The sequence below is a fragment of the Chamaea fasciata genome, unplaced genomic scaffold (genome assembly GCF_029207755.1).
Source record: "Chamaea fasciata isolate MVZ Bird 193981 ecotype frontalis unplaced genomic scaffold, bChaFas1.0.hap1 SCAF_4, whole genome shotgun sequence".
Classification (NCBI taxonomy): Eukaryota; Metazoa; Chordata; class Aves; order Passeriformes; family Sylviidae; genus Chamaea; species Chamaea fasciata.
Genome location: NW_027094089.1, coordinates 46,688,979 through 46,714,021, shown reverse-complemented (window position 1 = coordinate 46,714,021; position 25,043 = coordinate 46,688,979). Strand labels below are relative to the sequence as shown.

The 25,043-nt window shown below is 40.3% G+C and overlaps 1 protein-coding gene across 1 annotated transcript in view; it reads left to right on the top strand.

The window, feature by feature from the left end:
- ELAVL2 (ELAV like RNA binding protein 2) overlaps nucleotides 1-14,225 on the top strand; it is an 87,144-nt gene extending 72,919 nt beyond the window's left edge. Inside the window, 4 exon segments of the mRNA XM_066181455.1 lie at nucleotides 2,698-2,851; nucleotides 5,355-5,580; nucleotides 10,943-10,981; nucleotides 11,461-14,225. Coding sequence (XP_066037552.1) covers nucleotides 2,698-2,851; nucleotides 5,355-5,580; nucleotides 10,943-10,981; nucleotides 11,461-11,791 — 750 coding nt within the window. The 3' untranslated portion in view covers nucleotides 11,792-14,225.
- The last annotated feature ends 10,818 nt before the right edge of the window (nucleotides 14,226-25,043 follow it).

Genomic DNA, 25,043 nt, shown 5'->3' with positions numbered 1-25,043 from the left:
TGTCTTTCCTACTAACTGCAGTGGAAAATTCCAGTAAAGCTGTTTTTAAATCAGTATCTCCAGAGTAGTGCTGTTCAGTGTTGTACAGTGTGTATCATCATTCAGTATTTAAAACTGCAGGCGCTCAGGCTGTTTCTTGACTTTCCTTGTGTTCAGTGGTGTTGAGATCGTGTAACTATAATGTTCAGCTGTTGAATTAGCTGTGGAATAAAAATCTTGGCACTGTTGTTAATTTAGTCCATATAAAAATTGTTTAAAGAGACTAAGTATAGAACTATCAGCAAGTAATTACTGAATGAGCAGAATTATATTATATGGGTTGGGAGATTAGTCTGGAGAGTCTCTGCTTTAAATGTGTATCACAAGTGAAATGACTGGATTTTGACATCAAAAATTAAGAGGGTTATGTCCCATGAATACTCTAGGCAAGGTTCTTTTCATAGGAAATAGTTATACCAGTGATATTTTGTGGTGTCCTTGTTTTTCTCTAGTGGTGCTGACTTAAAATACATCACATTTCTGAAGTTACATGTTTCTTTCAGATTTCTTGCCTGGCCAGTAGTTCTGGTACTTAGCAATACGGTTAAATATAATGTTCAGATATTGGTGATGAACCACTGATTTTGGTTTCGTATGTGTTACTACTGTGACTAATGTGCCCAGATTCAATGTGTTGGAGTAGTCAGTTGAAGGTAATGACAGTGAAACTGGATTTGTACGAGTAGTGTATACTGGTTAGAGTATTGCTTCCATTTGCTTGCACTCCTGAAATTACATTCAATGTAGGCCTTGCATGCTATGTTAAACTATTTGAAATGTCTTTCACCAGTGAGGGCATGGGCAATACTGTAGCATGGACCAGCTGTACCATGCAAGAGCTCATACTCACCAGAGGAAAATGAGAGTTTTGCCAAAGCTGCTTTAAATCTTGACAAATACCAGTTCTGTAGCATAACGTAAACTTAAACTAAGTTAGAAAATATTTCTTGCAGGTTTCTTCTCTTCTGATAAATTCTGTGTGAGTTTATATTTGTATATGTGGCAGCATGTGTGCAGCAGTTTGAATTCCCCCTTGAAAGACAGTGTCTGCTAGGATTTGGTAATTCATGATTTTACTGGGACTAATGCTGTTTCCCAGGCAGTCTGTCTCCATTCCTTGGCTTTGGGTCTGCTTGAAGTCCTGCCAAGTGAGGCATGGAAGTTTATTTCTTAAAGAAGCTCAGGGCCAAATGGGCAAGTTGAGCAAGCTTGTTCATTCCTTAGCCTTTGTTTTTTTCTGCCTGGTAGAAGAGGGTAGCTGTCACTGTCTTTGTTGCTTCTGTGGCTGAATGCTCTGTTTTCCTGTAACTTTGAACATAGGGCTTTAGCTCTTATGTGGCTCTGCTGGAAAGAACAAGGCAGTGTGACTTACAAGGTTCCATGTTGGATAGCTACAAGTTTTTGAGGTCAGTTGTCTTCAACCAGCACAAAGGTACCTTACAAAAGTCTCTGGGTGGGACTTGAAGGATCACAGCAGTGTTCAGGGTACTGTTTTTTAATCTCCAGCATGCTGTCCTGTTTTGCTTCCACAGCAGTCTTAAGAGCCTGCTGGTCTGCATGGAAATGAGACAGGAAGGAAATATCAAAGAATTAGGCAAAAGACAGAATGACAGAATCAAGTTCCAGTTGCCCGGTGTAGGCTAACAGTGCATGGAAGGGGGAGGGAAGGAAAAGAGATAAATCTGACCGCTTCTTGAGGATCCTTTTTACTTTTATATTTTACATAGGTGAAAAGCCTAGATGAAGTATTTTGTCCTGTTTGAGAGGCACAGATGTTCTGTCCTAATCATTCTTGTAGTCAAACCACTTGTACAAACTTCAGGAGGAAGTACCAATGCTGTTTTGTAGCATGTGTCTAAAGGTCAAAGAATCTACTTGATCACCTTAAAATATTTTGACTGACACATCAAGGCAGCAGGTAGAAAACTTTTGTCCAAAAGGATCCAAGAAATTCACTGTTAAATGGCATTTGTTTTTAAGGCCCCTGTTGCAGAAATTGACAAACTGCTGAACAGGCAAAATAGAGGTTGGAGTCCTACTTCCACCATTCGTTCTTACGCCTGTGAAAGTGAGGTACCAGAGTTTATCTTGATCTCATGAATGATTATGATGATGTGTCATTTGGTAGCAAGCTCAACACATACAAAAGACACAGTACTTGAAAAATACTTGCAAACCTCTAAGTGCTTCAGACTGTCTTTTTGTGCCTTTGGCCTATATATCACACTGAAATCTTAATTCCTTGGATGTTTTAGTGCTTTTTAAGGACAATTCATGGGACATTCATGGAACTTACTAAATTTGTTGCTTTGCTCTTAAAGTCGGCTAACTGAGAGCACTTTCTCCACCAAGGCTTGCTGGAATGTGTTCCTAGCTTTTTCTCATTTGTTTGGATGTCCTTTTTATATATGAGTTCATGTATTCAGCTTTTCCTGTGAGGTCCAAGTTGCATTCCTTCTGGTTTTGGAAGGCAGCTCCCAAAAAAACAAACAAACAAACAAAAAAAAACCCCACCCACTAAACTAGGTAACTGCAAAGTAACTGTTCTGCTGTTGGAGATGCTTTAATGTCTCAGGTCTCAGAACAAATAACACTGTCCTATTTCAGCTGATTTTGAAGTGTTTGTTATGTGGTATTTTTTTTGTTTTTTTTTCTAAGGTTTCTTATGCACGACCAAGTTCAGCTTCTATCAGAGATGCAAATTTGTATGTCAGTGGACTTCCAAAAACAATGACCCAGAAAGAACTGGAACAGCTCTTTTCCCAATATGGACGTATTATTACTTCTCGTATTCTGGTTGACCAAGTCACTGGTAAGTAGGCAGTTTTGCATGGCCTTTCATGGACCCACAGTTTAGGAAATATTTCATCTTTCAGCACAACAGTCTTGTCTCCATAATGTATAAAAGGTATGTGTAGGCCAGAAAATGCATTTGTCTCCTGGAATCATTGATAAATATGCATGGACAAAAATAGACTGTGTATGTTCTGAGCCAGCTTGAGTCATTTCCACCCTGAAGGTGCAGATTTGAAGCTTGTTTGATGACTTGTAATACATTTACAGCTGCCATAATCTTCCTTCCCAAACTGCTGCATGAAATTAGTCTCCCAGTGCCTTACAAAATGCTATTAAACTTTTTTTTCTAAAAAGAAAATTTTATGCAGAAATGCACAGCTGGTTCTCTGAGGCTAGGATTACCAAAGCCCCAGACTGGCAGCTGCTGTTAAGACTTTTCAAGGCTAACTCATTACATTTGGGCACACACGTGAGCTTTGAGTTCCTCAGGAGCAGGTAAGTTCTGTGATTACCTATGCCCTAAGTACTAAGATGAAGCAGGGTATTTGCATTATTACAGTATGTGTGTCAATCAGGTAATCGTTGTCAGTGACACTTTGTGGTTACTCTGCACATTCCTACAGGAATTCCTGTGGTTTTTTGCTGCCTCAAATGGCTGATCTTGAGGAGCATTATAGTTTTCAGAATCACCTGCTGTGACGTCTCTGCCAGATAGAAGCAATTGAGTGAAAAGCCAAGTACATGACAGGAGTATTGAGTGTACAAAGCAACATACAAAGAAGCAGAGCTCTCCAAGTTGTCCCCCTTCCGGAACACTGAGGGGTGGGACAGACGAAGTCGTTTACTCACATAATTATTCCCTGAATAAGCTGGGTTTGTTTTTTTTATTTTTTTAACAGTTACACCTTTTCAAAGCCGCTTATCCTCTTAGGTGGCATCAGCTTTCAACTGCAGAAGGTCATAAAGTTTTTTCATTGTCTTACTTGGAAAAGTTTGCACATGCCAGCATTTGAGACTTGGCTGATATTTAGAGGAACTTGAGTGTACTCCTTTGACTTCCACTAAGTTTAAAGAAATCTCGATTTTGATGCCTTGTGCTTAGAGAGTGTTTTAATAATTTGAGTTGTTGAGAGTATAGAGAGGCCTGGAAAGGAAAGCTGAAGGCCAAATACTGGCTTGTAGATGTAGCAGATTTGCGGGTCAGATTCCTAGTCATTGTGCAGTAAATAGCTGTCACAGTAGGTTCCTGTATATTTGTACATAGAAAGAGATGGAATTTAACAAATGGATCAGTAAGTAAGTATAATTTAACTTCTAATATGCATGATAATTCTATTCATATTCATAAATCCTGCTATTTGCAGTGTACTTTCTGGCATATAGATTGTTGTTAAGGCTCAAGCTTTATTGCCTCCTTTTTAGTAATTTGGAAGAAGTAGGCTCAGAATGGTATGAATAGTAGGGTTGTGACACAAACTGAAAGATAAAAAATGCAAAGTTGAAACTGTGACATTTGCCTTTTTAAAGCTTTCTTATGCCTGTTCATTGTCAGTTTTAAATCATTGTTTATGAACAGAATACATTTCTTGTCATTAATGTCTTTCTCAATTGAGGACAAGTGTCTAATTCATCTAGTTACTCATGAACTAAAATGTAAAGGAGCTCTAAATGGCACTAGTACTACTACAACAAAACATTGATCTAACTAATGTTGGCTGTTAGTAGCTTCAATACTAATCGGTTTAAGCGTCCACAGCTCAATGGGCCTATGTCTAAAACACATTAACATGTTTATGTCTAAGACACATAAAATTATGTGTGATTTTTGATGTGTAATGTTCCTTCCGTATACACTTTTGGATTCCTTTGCATGTTGCCTTGGACTTTTCTATATCAAGAAAAGTTTTCTTCAAAAGTAACACATAGTGATGTATGGTGATACACCGAAAACAAATCTTTTACTTAGAGGTAACCACTGACTGTTAAAATATGGCCATAGTTCCCATTATTGCAATATAGTATATGCACATCATCATCCTCTCACCATGTTTGCTCCAAAGAGAGCTTCAGGAGACACACCAGGAGAACAAAAGCCATTTTTTTTGGTGATAGAGAGCAGAGAACTAAGCTATTTACAGAATTTTTGTGAATTTAGACACTGCTGAGTAGCATGAGCTGACCATAGATTACAGTGCAGCTGGCTTGGATTTATCTCCATCCAAAAAAAATAGCTTTGTTTCCCAATCCCACTGTGGCTCACTATATTTGTTTCCACTGTTCTCCCTCAAACTTCCAAGCTTTTCACACAAATGTCTTGCATCAGTTAAATTAAAAATTGAAATCAGAATTGCAGTAGAAAATTTTTATTTTACAAAAGCTCATTTCTGTTAAGATCAAAGTTATCATGTGTTCACTGCATTTGACTATCAACATAGTAATTGGCCACATAAATAAAAAGTTAACATCTAATATTCTGGAGTCTATGAATTCATTACTTTGTGTTTTTTTGCCTTGTGCAGGGGTGTCTCGGGGCGTGGGGTTTATCCGGTTTGACAAGCGAATTGAAGCAGAAGAAGCTATCAAGGGCTTGAATGGCCAGAAACCTCCAGGTGCCACAGAGCCCATCACTGTAAAGTTTGCTAACAGTCCAAGCCAAAAAACCAATCAGGCCATTCTTTCCCAGCTGTACCATTCTCCAAACAGAAGGTATCCCGCCCCTCTAGCTCAGCAGGCTCAACGTTTTAGGTAAGTCAAATAATGTGCACAACTGTGCTGAAACTTGCATGTTCCCACAGGCCTGTCTGTTTGCCTCTATGCATGTGCTTGCCTGCTTGTCTGACTTCTGTGTGGGAAGGAAACAGGTGAATGTTGAACTTCAGCTACGCTACCCCAGTACAGCTGAAACCAGAAATGCATGCCATGCTATTGATAGCGTTTCAGTGTCTAATAAGCTTACTTAGGTAAACCAAGGTGGCATCTTTTTTGTACTCAGTCACTAAAACTTTTTTTCAAAGACTACTTTTCATTTCCTAGGTTATTCTTGATTAATGTGCAAGTTGATTCAGTAATGTTGACGTAGGAGATTAAGTGTTCTTAGCCATATGGCATGCCACAGCCAGCTTCCTCCTTATCTACCCCTGCATTTTTCCTCTGCATTCTGGCTTTCAGGTTGTTTCCTGGTTAGTTGTCTATGTTCTCAATGCCATAATTCATCTTTTCTTGTTACAACCTTTCCTATTGAAGATTGTTCATGTATTTTCCACTTGTGCTTTTTGGGGATTTATGTTCCTATCATGTTGAAACTAATGCCATATAAGTCTCTGTGCAATTTAGTGTATTGAAAAGAACAGATGGTGTGAACAAAGTGATACAAACACTGTATTGTCTACATCCATGAGTACCTTGGATTTTTTTCAGTGATCTTGATTATTTCTTCCCTCCCTCTGCCCTTGAACAATGTGATTGGATTGTGTTAAATAGTAATACACTCAAAAGAGTATTTCTATTTTGTTTTTCAAGAAAGAAAACCAGTTCACAGCTTCCTTCAAAGAGAATATACCAAATTTCAAAAGCTCTGCATTGCTTATGCTTGCTTATAAGCCAAATATTCAAGAGTTCATGGACTGAACTTCTGTCAGAATTTCTGAATTTTTCTTTTCTTCAGCTTTTTGGCCTTATATGCTGTGTCTCACAGGTGTGAGGAGTAGGTGTTCTGCTGTAGGAGAGGAGATAACCAATTTTATTTACTTACTGTGGTTCTTCTTACCATTTCTTAGGTAATGAAAGGGCTACCTTGCAACAGGGTTCTGAATATTGCATAAAAGTAGACTTGCCATTATTCTACAGAGTATAGGGGAGGAAGTTGTAGGATGGGCTCAGGTGCATGGTTTGAAATAAGGTAATGGGTTATGTGTTACAAGCTTATGTGTACATTCAACATATTCTGGCAAGTCTGGCCTGCAGACTCCTTGAGTCCTTCTGACTGCCCATGTTCCAAGATACTCCTCTGCTCAGTTTCACTCAGATGCTGGCCGAGATAGCATTGGTATTTCACTGATACTCCAGGTAGATCTATCATGATTTGTAAAAATTCTTCCAGCTTTCAGAGGTTTTTTGGTTTTGTGGTGGGTTTTTTTGATTTTTGGGGGGGTTATTCTGTTTGTTTGTTTGGGGGGGAGTGTGCATGTTTTGGGGTTTTTTTGGTGCGGGGTTGGGTTTGGGGGTGGGGGGAGGCTGGGTTTGGTTCTTTTTGGTTAAGACCTATTTCTTTACTCTTAGGCAATGTCAGTAGACTACCTCTGTCCTGCAGCTTTAGGCTTTGGATCTTAAATTTTGACTGGTGGAGATTTGTCTTTAAATGGAATTGTAGTTTTATGAATGTCCATTTCACTTGGAAGCTGTTGGTTTTTTCTGAGATGTGTAAGCGTAAAGTAGTGCTTAAAAACACCTTAAAGAGATATTGTGATTTGCCCCACATACTAGTTTAATGGTAATAAAAAGCATTAAGTAGTACCAAGTCTGTAGTAAATAGGAGAGTCAAATCTCTCTCACTTTTATTAAAGTGGAAGAAAGAAAATGTTTAACTTACTGGTCAAACAGTAAACTGAGGTTGCATACAATTTTTTTTTTTTTTTTTTTTTGTCAAGGCCTTCAGGCTAATCTTTCATCACTACAGGACAGTCTTACTAAATTTTAAATCTTTACACTGTAAAGAGAAATCATCTTTCGTTGTTTAGATTTTTGCCTTGTATTGTTTCATCATTCCAGCTCTGGTGCTGACTGCAGGTGAGATGGCACCAGTGCTTCAGATCCTTCATGTGTTACACGTGAAAGAAATCTTAGCTGTTGACATTTCAGACAGGATTACCTGACGCAGTTGACCCATCTCTGTTAATAGTTGACAGAGGCCTGAAAAGAGCTTAAACTCTAATAATAAAGGCAACATGATCAATACAATGCTAACTTTCTTTTCTTATTAAGAGAAAACTTGAGCTAGACTTTGAAAAGCAGCTCTATGTAATTGTTCCTCAGTTTCTATAAGATGTATAATTTAAAGCATCTTTAAAAATTTTCCGGTGAAAGTCCCTGAGAATTTTTCCACAATATTTTCAAATCTTCAAGGTAATTGATGAAAAAACAAGTGTTGCCATTACTCTACTAAGTCCTCATCTGACTGCCCTTGTAACAACGACCTATATGTGGTGGTGTTTCTAGAACTCTTCACCTTGTTCTCCACCCCTTATGTCAATGACAGTAGACCTCAGTCATCCACACTGTCTACTGATAGTAGTCAAGTATTTTTTAATTTCCTTTTTTCTGCTTTTTTAGGGGTTCAGTAGTTTCTTGTCAGTGTATTCTGCAAACCTAGCTCATTGCAGAATCAGTGCACTCTGGAAAACTAAATCAAGTGTACATTTTTTTACCTAGGCTCATATTTTATTGAGTCTTAAAGAGGATCTGTAATAAGACCTCTTCTTCATGTATCTGGGATTTGCCAGAAAGAAACAAGAGCTTCTTCAGGGTAAATATTTTTTAAAGAAGCAGTTTAAGGGACTCTAGGAATAAGAGCAATAGGAGTGATATGCACTGCATATTTTGGATATTGGCTAGGTAGCTTTAAAGGGGTTTAGAGTTGTGGTGGCATTCTATAATTGGGGGAAGGTGAGGCAAGAATCACATCTTGAAAATGCTATACGTATATATATATATCTCTGTGTGTGTATTCTAGAAACACTTCATCCTGGAAAACCATACCATCATAGAATATCCTAGGTTGGAAGGCATCCACAAGGATATTAGAATCCAGCTCCTGGCCCTGCACAGGTGCATCCCCCAGAGTTCCTGGGAGCATTGTCCAAACAATTCCTGAACCCTGGCAGGCTTGGTGACATGATCACTTCCCTAGGAATGCTGTTCCAGTAGTGTCCAGCCACTGTCTAGGTTAAGAACCTTTTCCTAATATCCAGCCTAAACCTGCCCTGACAGAACTTCAGGGCATCCCCTCAGGTCCTGTCACGGGTCACCACAGAGAAGAGAGATCAGTGCCTGCACCTCCTCTTTCCCTCATGAGGAAACTGCAGTGTGAGGAGGCCAGCCACCCCTCAGGCTCCCCAGGCTGAACAAGCCAGGTGACCTTAACTGCTTCCTGTACAACTTCCCCTCCAGACCCTTCACCATTTTCTTGACCCTCCTCTGGGCACTCTCTTAACACCTCAATGTCTTTTTTATATTGTGGCACCCAAAACTGCCCCCAGCACTCGAGGTGAGGCTGCCCCAGAGCAGAGCAGGACAGTCCCCTCCCTTGCCTGGTTGTGCTGCTGAGCCTGATACACCCCAGGACACGGGGACCCTCCTGGCTGCCAGGGCACTGCCAACTCATGTTCAGCTTTCTGTTGACTAGGAACCCCAGGTCCCTTGCCATGCTTTTCAGTGTGTCATTCCCCAGTCTGTCTGTACATCCAGGCTTGCCCCATCCCAGGTGCAGAATCTGACACTTGCTGTTTTTAAATGATATGTGCTTCGTCATTGCCCAACCTTCTAATTTGTCAAGGTCCCTCTGCAGAGTCTCTCTGCCTTAAGGGGAGTCAACAGGTCCTCCCAATTTAGTGTCATCGGCAAACTTACTTAGTATATGTTCTTCAGTTCCAGCATCCAAGTCAGTTATGAAGATGCTAAAGAGCATTGAGCCTGAAATGAAACCCAGTGGAATCCAGTAGTGACCAATTACCAGTCAGGTGTCACCCCATTCACTGTAACCCTTTGTGCCTGACCTGTGAGCCAGTTGTTCACCTATCACATAATTTGTTTATCCAGCCATGTGCTGCACATTTTGTCCAGAAGGATCCTGGGAGAGGCAGTATGAAAACCTTTACTGAAATCCAAGAAGATTATATCAGTTGACTTCCTTTGAGCAGCTGGGTGGGTTATCCTATCATAAAAAGAAATTATGTTTGACAAGCAGGACTTTGGCCTCATGAAGCCGTACTGGCTGTGATTGTTTTTCAATACTTCCCAGAATAATCTGCATAATTTTACCAGGCACTGAAGTGAGACTGACAGGCCTGTAGTTTCTAGGGTCATCCTCCTTGCCCTTACTGAAAATTGAGGTAGTGTTAGCCAGCTTCCAGTCAACTCTATATTCCCAAAATCATTAAAAACATCATTGAAAGAGTCCTCACAAAGACATTGGTCAGTTCTTTGATGTTCTTGGATGAATACCATCAAGTCCCATAAATTTGTAGGGATCCAGTTGGAGCAGGAGATCCCGCACAAAGGATGTTGACCATTCTCACAGCTAAGGACACTGGGACTCTCTTTGCCTATCATCAGTGTTAAAGATGGAGGCAAAGAAAGCATTAAACTTCTCTGTCTCGTTTGTGTCCCTGTTTGTGGGGTGACCATCCTCATTCTGTAACAGGCTGATGTTATTTTTGGACTGCTCTTTGAGACTGACATATTTAAAAACCTCCTTTTGTTGTCCTCCACATTTTTGGCAAGCTTCAACTCCTGTTGAGATTTGGCCACGCAAATTTTCTTCTTCCAATGGCAAGCAACATATATGTATTCTTTCCATGCCCACCTGAATTTGCCTCCTGTCCTTAGACTGATGATTTTTGCCTTAGCCCTCCTCAGCCAAACCAGCCTTCTGACTCCCAGTGTTCTGAAATTGCCAGAAGGAGTAGGAATATGAAGAATCTCTTTGGCACTTGTTTCAACAGTCGGTAGTGGTCCAAAATACTGCATCTGTCTTGATAGTCATGTCAGAAGCCTCAAAAGTCTGCTTCTCAACCAAGTTAGTAATGTGGAAAACTTCACCGATGTGGTCATTGACTGTAATTTTATCGTAACAGTATGTGATTTAGGCTGGGTTTGTGGCCATGGTGCACTTCATTAAATGAACTTCTTATGGTTGTGGTTACTACACAAGAACGTGTTTTGTATTCACTGTCAGATGTAATAAGGTGCCATGGCTCTTTCACTGGTGGTACTTTAACATTTGCATGTGGTTCTGGACACTGTAATGGATGTGACAGTATTATGCTAAGTTTCCTTAATCTTAAAGGGTGGAAAAGTCTGAAGACTGACCATGTTGCTAAATGTTTTGCAGGTTGGACAATCTGCTCAACATAGCTTATGGAGTAAAGAGGTAATAAAGGATTAGTTGGTTCATAACAACCAAATTATTTTGAAGTATTTTGCAAACTCTTACTTTTCAGTAAGACTTATGTTGGATTTTTGCATTTTGAGACTTCAGCTGAGATTGTTCATTTTGATGTATTTTGCATGAAATGGACAAGCCTTTTGTAGCAGTTCCATGGAATTCCTGTTTCAAATGACTTGCTAATCCTCACTGGTTTTATAGCATGCTTTCCTTTTGATTTTCTGTTACATCATTTCAGACATACTTAGCACTGTTCTCCCTTATCATGTGTAATTTTTTTACTTAGTATTTGCGCAGTTAGGAGGCAAAAAATATTTTTGATCGTATCTTTCTAGCCTGAGCAACATGTTCATTCTGTGAAAAGCTCTCTATCATTCTCTTCTTTAATTTTGACCTTTTTTTTTGCTGGGATTTTTTGTGAACAGCTATATTATGATTCTGTTTTGCTTTCCCTCATTCTTTAGTAGGTTTCCTCCAATGGCCATTGATGGAATGACCAGTTTGGCTGGAATTAATATCCCTGGACATGCAGGAACTGGGTGGTGCATTTTTGTATACAACTTGGCCCCTGATGCTGATGAGAGTATCCTCTGGCAAATGTTTGGACCCTTCGGAGCAGTAACCAATGTGAAGGTCATCCGCGACTTCAACACCAACAAGTGCAAAGGTTTTGGATTTGTGACTATGACAAACTACGATGAGGCAGCAATGGCAATAGCCAGCCTGAATGGATACCGCCTTGGTGACAGAGTACTGCAGGTCTCCTTCAAAACAAACAAGACGCACAAAGCCTAACAAGTTATTCTCAGTGCATTAATACATGAAAACTATACAACAAAGGCAATTTACAAGAAGCTTTATGCATTAGTAAATGCCTTTGTTGTATGCCAGCGTGGAAATGGGGATAAAATGATGACTTAGCATCCTAAGAATATGTGAGATTTTTGTATTGCTAATATTTGAATTAGAACTTCTTATCTATCTTTTGTGTTTGAGTATTGACAAGAGGTACAGGGTTTTTACCTGTCACAATGTGTATTCTATTGCCTTCTTTGAAGAAGGTGGACCTTTTAAAATGTTTCAGCTAAGGGAAGAAGTTTTTTTTTTTTCTTAATACATGACTGCCTTTAGCCTATGAGTAAATATTGAGGCTTTGTGTAATACTATAATTTTTCTTCTGTCATTTCTTGGATTTGCTTTGTGTTTAATTTACATTGTAATGCATAATTACTTCGTTTTGTTTGTTCAAGAAAAGTATCTGAAGTTTACATTTTATTTATAAAGTCATAAGCAGTATTTATTTCATTATCTTCATTTGGGTTGGGGAATGGGAACACATTATAAATCTTATTGTAAGAATAGTGGAGAACTTTTCGTAAAGCAGTACCTTGCCAAAGAGATAAGAGCCTCTTTGATGTGGGTTTAAAAAAGCATCTATTTTTATAAAAAAATAAAAAAAATTTGGAGAAACTTTTTACTGGTCCTGGAACAAATATTTTGACTTGAATACTTTGAGAAATCTCTTCATATGACACCTAGTGAGCTTTTAAAACTTACCAGGAAGCTTGCAGTTGTTGGGAAAAAATTTAGAAAGATTTATGATGTAGAACTACTTTTGAGACCTTTGTATTAAGAAGTCAATGGGATGCACTGTTGGTTTCATTTTTTGTAATCATCAGTGGAGTCACAGATCATCCTGGTTGTTAACTGATAGGTGGCTCACTTTAATTTGTGATTTTGAAGCAAATGAAAAATTTAAAAAGAAGAATATAAGAGCAAGCAGAAAACTTTAAACACTGAGATATGGGGGAAAAAAATCTGTTCTTCCTAAAGAATTCCCTTCAGATAGAGCTCATGGTGTTTAGTGATGTACTTGCTATTGTTTGAAGAATTGTTTTGTCTTAAGAAAAGAAATCAAGCATGGTTTGTGCAGTAACAAATCAGCAAAAGTGGCCTGAGTTGGATACATTAGGAGGTATTTTGAAAGTTATGTTTAAGGCTAACACCTGAGCTTTGTGTAATGTAAATAAGACCTTAAGTTATGAACCTTTCAGCTAATTTTGATTGGTTTTTTTAAGTTACATGCCAAGTGATGTTCAATTTTGAATGTTTTTGTATAAGTTTTTTCTTTGTAAATGGCATTAACATTGTTACTTGATGTCTGCTTCTTTTTCTTTTTTGGGGTTTTTTTTGTTGTTGTTTTTCTTTTTGTCCTGAGGACTTGAATTTACAGTGCATCAGATCTGTTGCTATTTTTGTCTGTAGATAGTCTAGCTTCAGCTGTTTATGATGATGCAACATTTTTGTTTATAAATATGTTTGTGGTAAAAAACCCAAGTATAAACATATGTTTTGAGCAAATTTCCTTACATTTTTCGTATGAAAAACATAAATACCTGTATGCTATTGAAGTTTAACTTTGTATGATGCTTAAATCACTATTTGGGGAAATAGAAAAAGTCTTTATTGTGTCTTGAAGAAAGTTAAGGAAAACAAATACAGAATATTTTCTGATTGGCATCTAGCTTATAATTAATTTAAAAAAAAAAAAGCTGAGGGTTTGATGCCTTCACCAGGATGCACTGACAACTATGTAGTTACGTCCTGCTTTTTGTATAAACTGAGATGCTCATACGCTTCCCCTTAGAAAAAGCAATGTTCTATGCATAACATAGTTGTACACTATCTTTGCAGTTGTTTTTGGTTCTTATTCTTTTAAATTGTAGTTATAAAACTTTCAGTATAGTACAGTACATATACTGTGAAGCGCGTGCTAAAGTGAAAAAGCAAGTTTTCATGCTGACCCACTCAATGCTATTCAAAAATCAATTGGCTTCCTGAGTACTTCATTCTTAGATGCATTTAGATTGTTAAAAGCTAATCCTCTGCATTAAAAGTTGTATATAGTATAGTAAGCACAAACTTTCTCATGTGGGAGAAATAGCAGCTACATGCTTCTTTCCTATACTATTGTAGCAATTAACGGCATTGATGAGAAGGCATGTAAATTTGGCTTCACTTTACAGTGTTTAACAGAGCACTTAGTAAAATATAAGGCTGGTATTTATTTGAAGTTGTATAGTGTGAATTAATTCACATTTGTTGGAATAGAGAATATATTCTGTTGGATATTTAAGAGGTTGTACATGTTTTCTTTTGTGTTTGGATTCTTTGTACTTTTTCATGTTCAGTACATCAATAAACAAAGTTGAAGGGAAAAGAGTCTCATTAGCTGGTCTTTTACCATATTTTCCACTGCTTTAATGAGTAAGTAATCTCATTAAAAGGTTTTTGCAAAGCTCTCGAGCTACTTGGCAATTTATGCTAACATCCTAGTTATCAACAAGGAAGTAAGACAGTGGAACTGTGCACCAGTTCAGTTACCTTAGAATTAGTGTAGAATCTTTTCACTTTAAATTTACATTAACCACTCAGTACTTAGGCTGATATAATAAATGGGAGTCATTAAATGAATTCAGTAAAAATTAATTTGCTGTCTGTCTAGCAGGTGCTGTGCAGTGTAACTACGTGAATGCCCTGGTGTGTTTTCCAAGACATGAGATAAAAGATTAAGAAGTATCAGGGACTCACTCTGAGCTGGAGATACACCAGTTGAACTGTGCTCTGCCCTTCCTGAGACAGGAGCAGTAACCAGAAAGAAATCCATATCCAGACCATTGTGTAACCTCCCCCTGCCAGGCTGAAGGCAGTAGATCAGAAGGAAGGAGTGAATGAAGGCAAGTCTTTGCTTGGTACAACAGGAAAAAGGCCCTTCTTGTCCACCTCACCCTCCCCAGTGCCTCTGTGCAGTGGGTGTGAGGCACTGGATGTGGTAGGAAAATCAGTAGATGATTAGGACAAAGGTGCTTCTCTAACAGAGTAGTCTGTCTCCCTGGAGCATGAGTTATGGGCATCACCAGGAAACTTCCTATCTGGTTCAGCCATCAGACTCTTACTACTTGTTGCTTGTCGTCCACATGCATGGTCATGAAGCCACAGTGCATAGTCCAGAGGCTGTCAAAAGAGACTTCAAGGCCCTGGGATGGTTGGAGAGGTAGTCAAGGGCACAGTTTTTTTTTTCCTCTACTTTTGTAGGTGCAGGTAGTGACATTAAAAATGCAGATGGACCCAGTCTTAATACCTGACTCTGCAGCTGGTGGCACACTGCCACAATTTTGATTTCTTTCATATAATGGGTTGGCCTCCATGGTCCTAGACACAATGAATTTGGATGGGTTTGGCCTCTCTAAAAGGGAAAGAGGGTCTTTGTCTAATGGAGCTTATTGGTAGGGCATTAAACTTGATATGATGGGGGAGAGGGGTATAATCAGATTTAATGGTGATATGGTGACACGCTCTTCCAGTGAGCAGGAGATGCCTAAAGCCTGGAGAGGGTAAGCAGGTCAGCAGGAGAGCACTTGAATTACATCAAGGAATTCCAGATACTCCAGCCAGAAGGCTTCATAGGGTCCCAACTCAAATGCCTCTATGCTAATGTACACACAGCAGGGGAAATAAACAGAAAGAATTAGAGATATGTGCAGGCCTACAGTTATTGGCATCATGGAAATGTGGATTGACTCCTGTGACTCAAATGGAAAATTATGAGCTCCTTAGGAAGGTCAGGCAAGGGAGATGAGGCAGTGTTGCCCTCTGTCAATGACCAGCTGGAGATCATGGAGCTTCACCTGGGGATGGATGAGGAATGGACTGGGAGTTAATGGGTCAGGATTAAAAGCAGGCAAGGGACACAGGAGCTTTTATAGTGGGGGTCTGCTACAGATTGTCTGACCAGGAAGACCAAGCAGCTGAGGCCCTTTACAGAAAGACAGGAGTGACCTTGCATTCACAAACCCTGATTCTCGTGGGGGCCTTCAACACAAGTGTCTGTTGAAAGGACAATGCAGAGAGGCATAAAGCTCTTGCATTAGGAGCTTCTGGGAATTCTTTGGTGGTGACTTTGTTCTACAGGTTGGATAGAAGAACCAAGGAGGGGGAGGTGCTATGATGGATTTTGTTCTGACAAGGAGGGCTGGTACAGAATGTGAAGCTCAGGGACATTCTGGGCTACAGTGTCTGTGAAATGGTCGAGTTTGAGATCCTTAGGGCAGCAAGGAGGTTGCACAGCAAGCTCATTACCCTGGAGGGTAGGGGACCCCCAGAGAGCTGGATGATGTTCAAAGCTTGTCTCCTTTGCAAGGGAAATTAGGCAGGGATGCAGGGGGCCTGCACATATGAACAAGACACTCCTGGACAAAGTTAAAACACAGCTTACAGAGGGTGATAGCAAGGAAAGGTAGCTTGGGAGCTGTCAGATCCTTTTCTGAATTAGTGATGGGGCAACTGAGAGGTGTTTTAAAAACTTACACAAAGTTGTGTTTAAATCATATTGCTGTTCCATCACTGTTGGCTCAACCAAATGCAGCTTCCTCAGCTCTAGAAATTGGCCCTGCTCACCGTGATCCCCAGCTCTGCTAAGATGTCCCAGGTTCCAACCCTAGTCTTTCTATGGTTTTATAAAGTACAGGGAGAGAGGAAGATTAACTCTTTATCATTACACCTATTTGTTGTTTAATTACTTCATTAGTAATTCTAGGCCCTATTAATTGGATGTAGTTTGCTGGGGATTTCTTCCCTTCCCAGTACTTCAAGTAAGTCTTTAAAAGATGGTCAATTCAACTTTCTTCTGCCCTTTTGAGGTACCTACACATCTTAATTCATTTGCTTCACTCAGTTGAATGAGTGAGAGCCACCAGTGAAAACACAATTCCAAATGTGGCTTGTGCAGTATAGCATTTAATTTTAGTGTTTTCTTTCACCTTTTCTTTTTCATCTCTACTGTGAGATTTTTGATACAAAACTGTGTAGCATGTGTTGTTGAGCATCACGCTACAGTGTTGTGGAATTGACATTACATGGATGGTCGGGTCTGTGAACAACACTCATAGTTGATAAACTGACTACTTAGAGAAATAGTTGTGTACTGATGGCTTTTTATATAGTTATGTGCTTGGATGGCTGCAGTAATGAGAGGACGCAAGACACTGTACTTGGCAGCAAATGAGGAGCTATACCTGGAGTTTGTATTCTAGCAGGGACATATGTATGTTCAGCTTTTCACAGAAGGACAGCTCTTAGTTCTCAACTTAGACCAGTTCAACTAGACATAGTTGAAGTATTTTGCTGTATGAAGATGAGGACAAAATACGTTTATGTAAATTACTTCAATTTAAAATCAAAACTTTAGCCTGCAGAGAAGGCAGCAGTCAAGAAGCAAAGCTAAAAATTAGCAGTTACAAATACAGTTGCACAGAGGAACTGTCAGTGCTCAAAAATACAGATTTGATTATAGGTTGCTGACCATCTTATACATAGATAGTACTTTCGCTATAGTAAAATTTTATAAAGCTAAAGCAAAAATTGTGTAGCTGCCTCATGTCATTTGTGGAGGACTAATTCCTTTTATATGTAAATAGTAAGAGTTCCAGGAACATCTCTAAATACCTGTGAGGGAACTGGTGTGTTAGCTGGGGCACTTGTGGAAGTGGCTTCTTTACTGCAAAACATGCTCAGGGTTTATGTGGCCTCTTCTGCAAAACATACATGCGACAAGATTGGTTGTGACAGGTGACCTTCCCACCTGCATCTAGGAAAGCCTGGCTTTGGCAAGAGAGTGTTTTCCCAGCATGAAAGAAAAATACATATTTTTAAAGTGGCTGGCTGTCCACTAGGGTTGTATGTGGTGTGTGTTCTTTGTTTTTTCATAACACCCAGAGGTCATCAAGTGCTAAAAAGTCTGGGCTACTCTTGCCAGTACTGCTGAGAAGGCCTGAAGCGCATTAAATAGTCTTTGTATTGTTACTACATGAAGGTGACTAAATGTATAGAAGTGGTGACTTCAGTTAAGCCTTAAAAAGCACCAACTAATTAGGACTTACTATCAAAAGAATTATAGATGTATTTTATGACTTGAGATAGTAACTCTGGTTTTTTATCTATAACAGTTTGAGAAATTAATACAATTTGAGAGATGCTCCATCATGGATAAAATAATAGCCTGGGACTGCACAATTTCAGCCACATCAACACTGTTGATCCAGCTGTGTTGGCACACGTTTTAACACTGGGCTTTATTTGCCCAGTTGTGCCATTTGGACCTCAGCATTTCAGTGTGTACGTGTCATAATGAAGTGCAGCTTTTTTTTCATACTGACACTTTCCTAATTAAACTTCACTGTAGAGGCGCCTTCTTCTAAGCTACTGCTGTGATGGCTGATGATTCGGGCCAGCAGATGTGCTGGCACATCGGTGGTCAACTGGGCCAAACAGCTTAAAGCTGGGGGAGAGATTGGGTCCTCTGATGGGATGAGGTAGCACACTGTGATAGTCTTAGCTTTTTTAAAATACCCTGTTTAGAAAACAGCCCTCTAATGTAATGAGTCTAAACTTCCTTCAGCAGAAGGGACTTTGATTTTGCAAGTTTACCCTTTAACTCTTCAAAGTTATTTGTCAGAATCCAGAAGTAGTCACAGTAACAGGTACCAGCAGGTTTTTGGACTGGAAGCTCATGTGTGTGGGTGTGGGCAAAGCAGTCATCTACAAGTATTAACACACTGGGAGAAAGAAGGGTCAGGCTCTGGGAGAGACACGTTCCTAATGTATTCTGGCTTCACTTAGTCACTAAGACACGTGGGAAAGAGCTGATACTTTGGGTTCTGAACATGTCTTTGAACTTCTCTAGTGTTTCTCCAAGAATTCATACACAATGCAATGGAAGTCACCAAAGAGACAGTAAAAATGGGATTGAGTGAACAGCTGTGTACTTGAATATGAGAGCCTATTTAACCAGAAGAGATACAGTTCAGCTTCCTACACAGCTCAGCCTTGCTGTGGAGTAGCGGAGACAGAGACTGTTGGAGGCATGTAGTGTGAATCTTCCATCACACATGCTGATATGCTCTTCTTGACCTAAATGGACTTACTTGCACACCAGAGCTTGGGGAACGTAGCTACGTTTTTTATCCATGGTGGTACTGGTTTTTGGATATTTGCAAACCTCACGGATTCTGAACTGTTCTTTCTAAATCTAGACAGCTGATTACCAGCTGGGCTCTATCAGCCCTCTTAAGAATCAATGTTTCCTAGAAATCCAAGCAAAGTGAATTTGGGGGAAGATTTTTTTGTTTCATCTCTCAGCTCCCTGTGTATTGTCACTTTCAGCTCTGGCCTGATATTTTGTGCATAATGCTTTATGAAAGGAGCTTACCTCATGTTGAAGTATATTAATATTTGTATATCAGTTTGGCCAGTGTAATGTTTTCAGGTTGAAGAAGAGAGGAACAGAAGGATGTGAGAGTGTCATTTCACTTTGAACACTGGTATGTTTTCCTCTCCTTTTGGCTACTAGCATGAACTTGTTAGCTAAGCGTGTTTCACCAGGGCTGTGCTCCTTCTTACTGTGTGGCTTGCAATGCAGCATTCAGCTCAGACATGTCTGTGTTATTTTCTTTCTGCCTAAAATTACAATAGTGCCATCTTGCATCTATTACTGGTGCAATCAGAAGATCATAAGTTCAAGTTATTAAAGAAATCATGTGCTCTGGTACTACTGCAGCTTCTGCAGATAAGCAGAATAAAAACAGAACTCCCCAAACAACAGGGAAAAATTAATGGGAGTAAGATTTAGGATGGAATGAGATTTACCTTGATGTGGAAATACTGTTTTTTCTCCCTTTACTTTAGATTGCACATGCTTTTTCTACTGCTGCAAGATGTATGGATGCAGTTGACAAGATGCATCTGTTCAAGCTGCCGGTAGGAACAAGACCCAAAGAAAGGAGATCCACCCACCTCATTGACTGAGGAGGGTGGAAAGACACTTAAACAATAGAAAGCTCTTCTGGATTCCCTGCCAGAGAGGCCTTCACAGGTAGGAAGAGGTTGCACTGTTCACAACTTCAATGTAATCTCTTTCATTCTGTGCATTTAAGCACAACCTTTTTGCTACTGCACAGTTAAAAGGAGGATTTGGAAGGAGTGTAGCACCAAAAACATAAGTGATTTTAAATATGAAACTTAAAGCCATAGGATCATTATGACTGGAAAAGACCTCCAAGATCATCAAGTCTAACCTTTGACAGGACACTGTGTTAATCTAGATTGTGGCACTGAGTGCCATGTCCAGCTGTTTCCTGAACAAGGGCAGATATGGTGACTCTACCACCTCACTGGGCAAACCATTCCAGTGCTTGACAGTCATTTCAGTGTGGAAGCTCTTGCTAATATCCAACCTGAATCTCACGTGATGCATCTTGAGGCTGTTTCTTCTTCTGTCACTGACATGCCTGGAAGAAGAGACTGACCTCCATCTGGCTACAACCCCTGAGCATCCTTTTCTCCAGGCTAAAAAAATACAGTTCCCTCAACCACTTTACATAAAACTTATGCTCCAGATCCTTCCCCAGCTCCTTTGCCCTGCTCTGGACATGCTCCAGCACTTCAATGTCCTTCTTCTAGTGAGGGCTCCAGAACTTAATGCACCACTTGACCTGTGGCCTCACCAGTGCTGAGTATGGAGGGACAATCACTGTCCTGCTCCTACTGGCCACACTATTGCTGATACAGGCCAGGATGCCACTGGCCTTCTTGTCCACCTGGGCACAGCTGCCTCATGTTCAGCCAATGTTGACCAGTACCCCAGGTCTTTTTCTGCTGGGAAGCTTTCCAGCCACTCTTCCCCAGGCTGTAGCACTGTATGGGGTACTTCTGGATGAAGTGCAGGACTCAGCACTTCATCTTATTGAACCTCAGGCTCTTGGCTATTACTGTTGGCCCAGACTCCTCTGCAGTGCTTTCCTACCATCCAGGAGATCAACATTTCAAGTTGCCATGCCCAAGTTACTGTAATCTTCAAACTGATTGCAGGTACACTCGATTCCTATGTCCAGATCATTAGTGAAGATGTTAAACAGGACTGGCCCTAGCACTGGTCCCTGGGGAACACCAGCAGTGACCGGCCACCTAGTGGATGCAGCACCGTTCACCACCACTCTCTGGGCCCGGCCATCCAGCCAAAGCCCCTGTTCAAGCCATGCAGAATGTCATAGGAAACCATATCAGAGGTTTTAATGAAGTCCAGGTAGACACCATCCACAGCCTTTCCCTTATTCACCAAGCAAGTCACCTGGCCTCACCACAGGAGTTCATCTTGGTCAAGCAGGATCTGCCTTTCCTGAACCCATGCTGCCTAGGCCCGCTCCCTTGGTTCTTCTGCATGTGACAAATGATGACTTTCAAGATGGTTTTTTTCCACAATCTCCCTTTCACAGAGATCAGGCTGACAGGCCTGTAGTTCCCTGTATCCTCCTTTCAGCCATTCTTGTGGATGGGCATCACACTGGTCAACCTCCAGTTCTGGTAATAGTTAGCCAAAACTTAAGATAAATGAAAGAGAGTGGCTTTGGGAGCTCATCCACCAACTCCCTCAGTAACCTCAGGTAAATGCCATCCAGTCCCACAGACTTGTGCATCTGAGTCAAGTCACTAACTACTTCCTCCTGGATTTCAGGGGATCTATTCTGCTCCCCCTCCCTGTCAGCCAACTCTAGGTCTGGTTGCCCTGAGGATAAGTGTTCGTACCATTAAGGACTGAGACAAAGAGGGCATTAAGTACCTCATTATCCTCATCCTTGATGACAATATTCTGCCATTTGTCCAATAAAGGATGGAGATTCTTGGTCCTTCTTTAGTTGTTAATGTATTTATAAAAACACATTTTAATACTTTTCACAGCAGAGGCCAGATTGAGTTCTAGCTGAGCTTTTGCCTTTCTGATTTTCTCTCCACATGACCTAATAATATCTTTGTACTGTTCCTGAGCTACCTGTCCCTTCTTCCAAAGTTCATAAACTCTCTTTTTCCCCATAAATTCCAATGAAGGCTCCTTGTTCAGCCAGCCTGTTCTTGTTCAACTCTGATTTGTCTTTCAGCACATAGGGATGGCCCACATCTGTACCTTCAAAATTTCCTTGTTAGAGTACGTCCATCCTTCTTAGACCCAAAGTCCATCTCTGGAAGTCCAAGGTAGAGGTTTTGTTGATCCCCCTTCCTTACTTCACAAATAATTGAAAGCTGCATAATTCATGGTCAGTGTGCCCAAGACATCCCCTGACTGCCGCATCTCTCACGAGCCCTTCTCTGTTTGTAAACAGCAGGTCTGGTAGGTCACTGTCCCTCGCAGGCTCACCTCCAGCTGTGTCAGGAGGTTATGCTCCACACACTCCAGGAACCTCCTAGACTGCCTCCTCTCCACTGTCTTGAGTTTCCAGCAGACATCCCACAAGTTAAAGTCTCCCACAAGAACAAAGGTTAGTGATAGTGAAACACCAGCCACCTTTTTATAGCACACTTCATCTGCCCCTTTATCCTGTCTGGGTGGTCTGTAGCAGACTTCCCCTGGGATGTCTGCCTTGCTCTTTCCCCTGATCCTTACCCACAGGCATCCAACCTCATCATCACTGTCCTTGAGCTCTGTGCAGTTGAAACCCTCCTCAATAAGGGTGGGTTTCAGAGCCACCCACCACCCCTGCTTTTCGTAATATCTCTTACCCAGGAAGAGATAGCAAGTAGCTATAAGTAGGAAGGCAGCAGCTTCCCCTGTGGGCTGGGTCCAGTCAGCTTACAGTGCCCTCAGTTCCCTTTGGAAGGGAGTCACCTACTACTGTTAGGATTTCTTAACACCTGTATTTGGGATATGCCCAGTGACTGACTTGCTCTGGGCAACCCCCAGATAGACCTTCATCTCCACTATAATTTGCCTCACCCTGAAGTTGCAGAGCCTCATATCTATTCCATAAGGACACCTAGGAAGGCCAGGGAGGCAGGAAGGGGATTGTTCTGCCACCCCAAGTATGGGCCTGTTTCAATTCCCCCCATCTTTAAGGTCCCCTCCCTTTGCCCGGTGGCAAGAGGGTTGAGGCTGCTTTGACTCTTGCCTAGGCTACGTCTGCAGCATTTCCCCTGGGGATTAAAGGGTGTGACTCCAGTCTTATTTCACACAATCCCTAATGGTCGTCAGCCTCTCCACTTCCTCTTTAATCTCTGATATTGATACTTCTGCTTGTTAATCTTACAGAGGCAGAGATCCCTTATGAGGTAAGAAAATCCATCATCTTATGTGTGAAAAGCACTTATATTCCCATGTAAGCATGGCATTTTTCATACCACTCTTCCCCCATAGTGTATTTCTGGCATGTGTGCTCTTCTAAAAAACATAGTGAATTTTTAACAGGAATAAGTTCCAAACATTCCAATTCTTCACAGCTATAGCAGATACATAAAAGCACACATCAGGAAATCATAAACTGTTGTACAGTGCTAAAGATATATGAGTAGCTACACAGGAAAGGTGACACAGGGCTCTTGGTCTTTGCATGTGAGAGTTAGAATTTGTGCTGGGTATCTCCAGTGTCAGGACTGACAAGGAACTATTCACCCCTTCTTCCCACCTTTCGTCAAAGACAAAGTGAAGGCAAGACAAAATTCAAGTCCAGAGGCTGGCTTTTTAGGAGCCTTTGCCCTGTGAAATTTCATAAATTCACTGTAAAAAATAGAAAATTGTGTGATATTGTTGATTTCAAAAGAGAAAAATGGCACTGAGGTAGAATTGCATTATTTTTCTGGAACTGGAAAATATTCTAATAATGGTCATTTTTTACTGTTTCTTAACTTTTCTTTCTGTAGCTATTTATATATTCTCCTCTTCAAACTCAGTTTGTAAATACTGACATTTTTGAAAGCTGCTGGGTTATTTTTTTTCCTGAAAGTAGGACACTTAAATGTTTAAAAGGTGCTAGAAACTGTCTCTGAAAGGTTAAGGTTAAATTTATGACTGATGAAGATACTAGCTTCTGTGGTTTTCTGCTCAAGCAGTACTCATGTTGAACATTTTTCTCAAATGTTAATGAAACACAGAAACATTGTGAAACCAATAAGCTGATTTTTGTGGGAAAAAAAAGAAAAAAGAAAAAAAAAGTGTATAAAAGATTGTTAAGATTAAACTACGCTTTAAAGGCCTGTATCTGTGAAAATTCTTTCTCTCCTTAGACTCTGAATGAAGGGGAGATGCATTTGTTTAGCATTAGGTATTTGGTAATACTAATAATTCATTTCCCTTCAGTAAGAATTGTTATCAGTTGTTCTGTTTGATAGTGGTAAGATTTCCTGTTTCCTGACATAGTCAAAGGAAAAAATATTTTGACCCTGTCTACTACAGGAAAATAAACTGTTCAAAAACAAAGCACCTTTTTTTTTTTAAATCTCTGTTATGTAATTCCACTACCAATAATTTCTTTATTACACATTGTCACTCGGGGAAGGGGGGGGGGGGGGGGGGGGGAATGAGACTTCACACTGATTTACCCTGTAGTATTAGAAGGTGAATCTGTGTGCAGTTTTGTTGGAATTACAAGATCACAGGCAAAATGAGTCTTCCTCTTCTGTGATGTGGAAACAGTATTTTTGTGCATACCAAGAGGTGTAATATAATGAGCTGGGTAATCACCTGACACATTCAGTTAGAGTTTGATGCTTAATTCTGTAGTCTGGGAACACTGAAGCAAATATTACGTGTACAACCAACAAGAAGGAGAAGAAAAAAGACAAAGAGGTTAAGAATCAAAGAGGATCTTTATCCAGGTACATGCAATTCCAAAAAAGATTTGTTCGAGATTCACTAAAAAGTGGGCCCATTGCACAAAACAGGAAAATTCGTAAAAGCAACTAGAGGCCTACACATTACTAGAAATTACTCACAAAAACAAAATTTTTTTGAGGAAACTTTGCTCTCAGAAAACAATGTGATCCTTTTCCTGATCAAGACCAAGGACACCACCTGATTCCAAAGTGTGGCACTCATCAGCCATGATAGGTCAGCTAATGCCACAGCACTGAATCCAGTGGCATCCCATGGATGTGGTCACAAACACAAACAAAGGCTCTAGTTTATGAAGCCTTCTTATAAGTGCAGAACAGGAATGAGCTCTGAAAA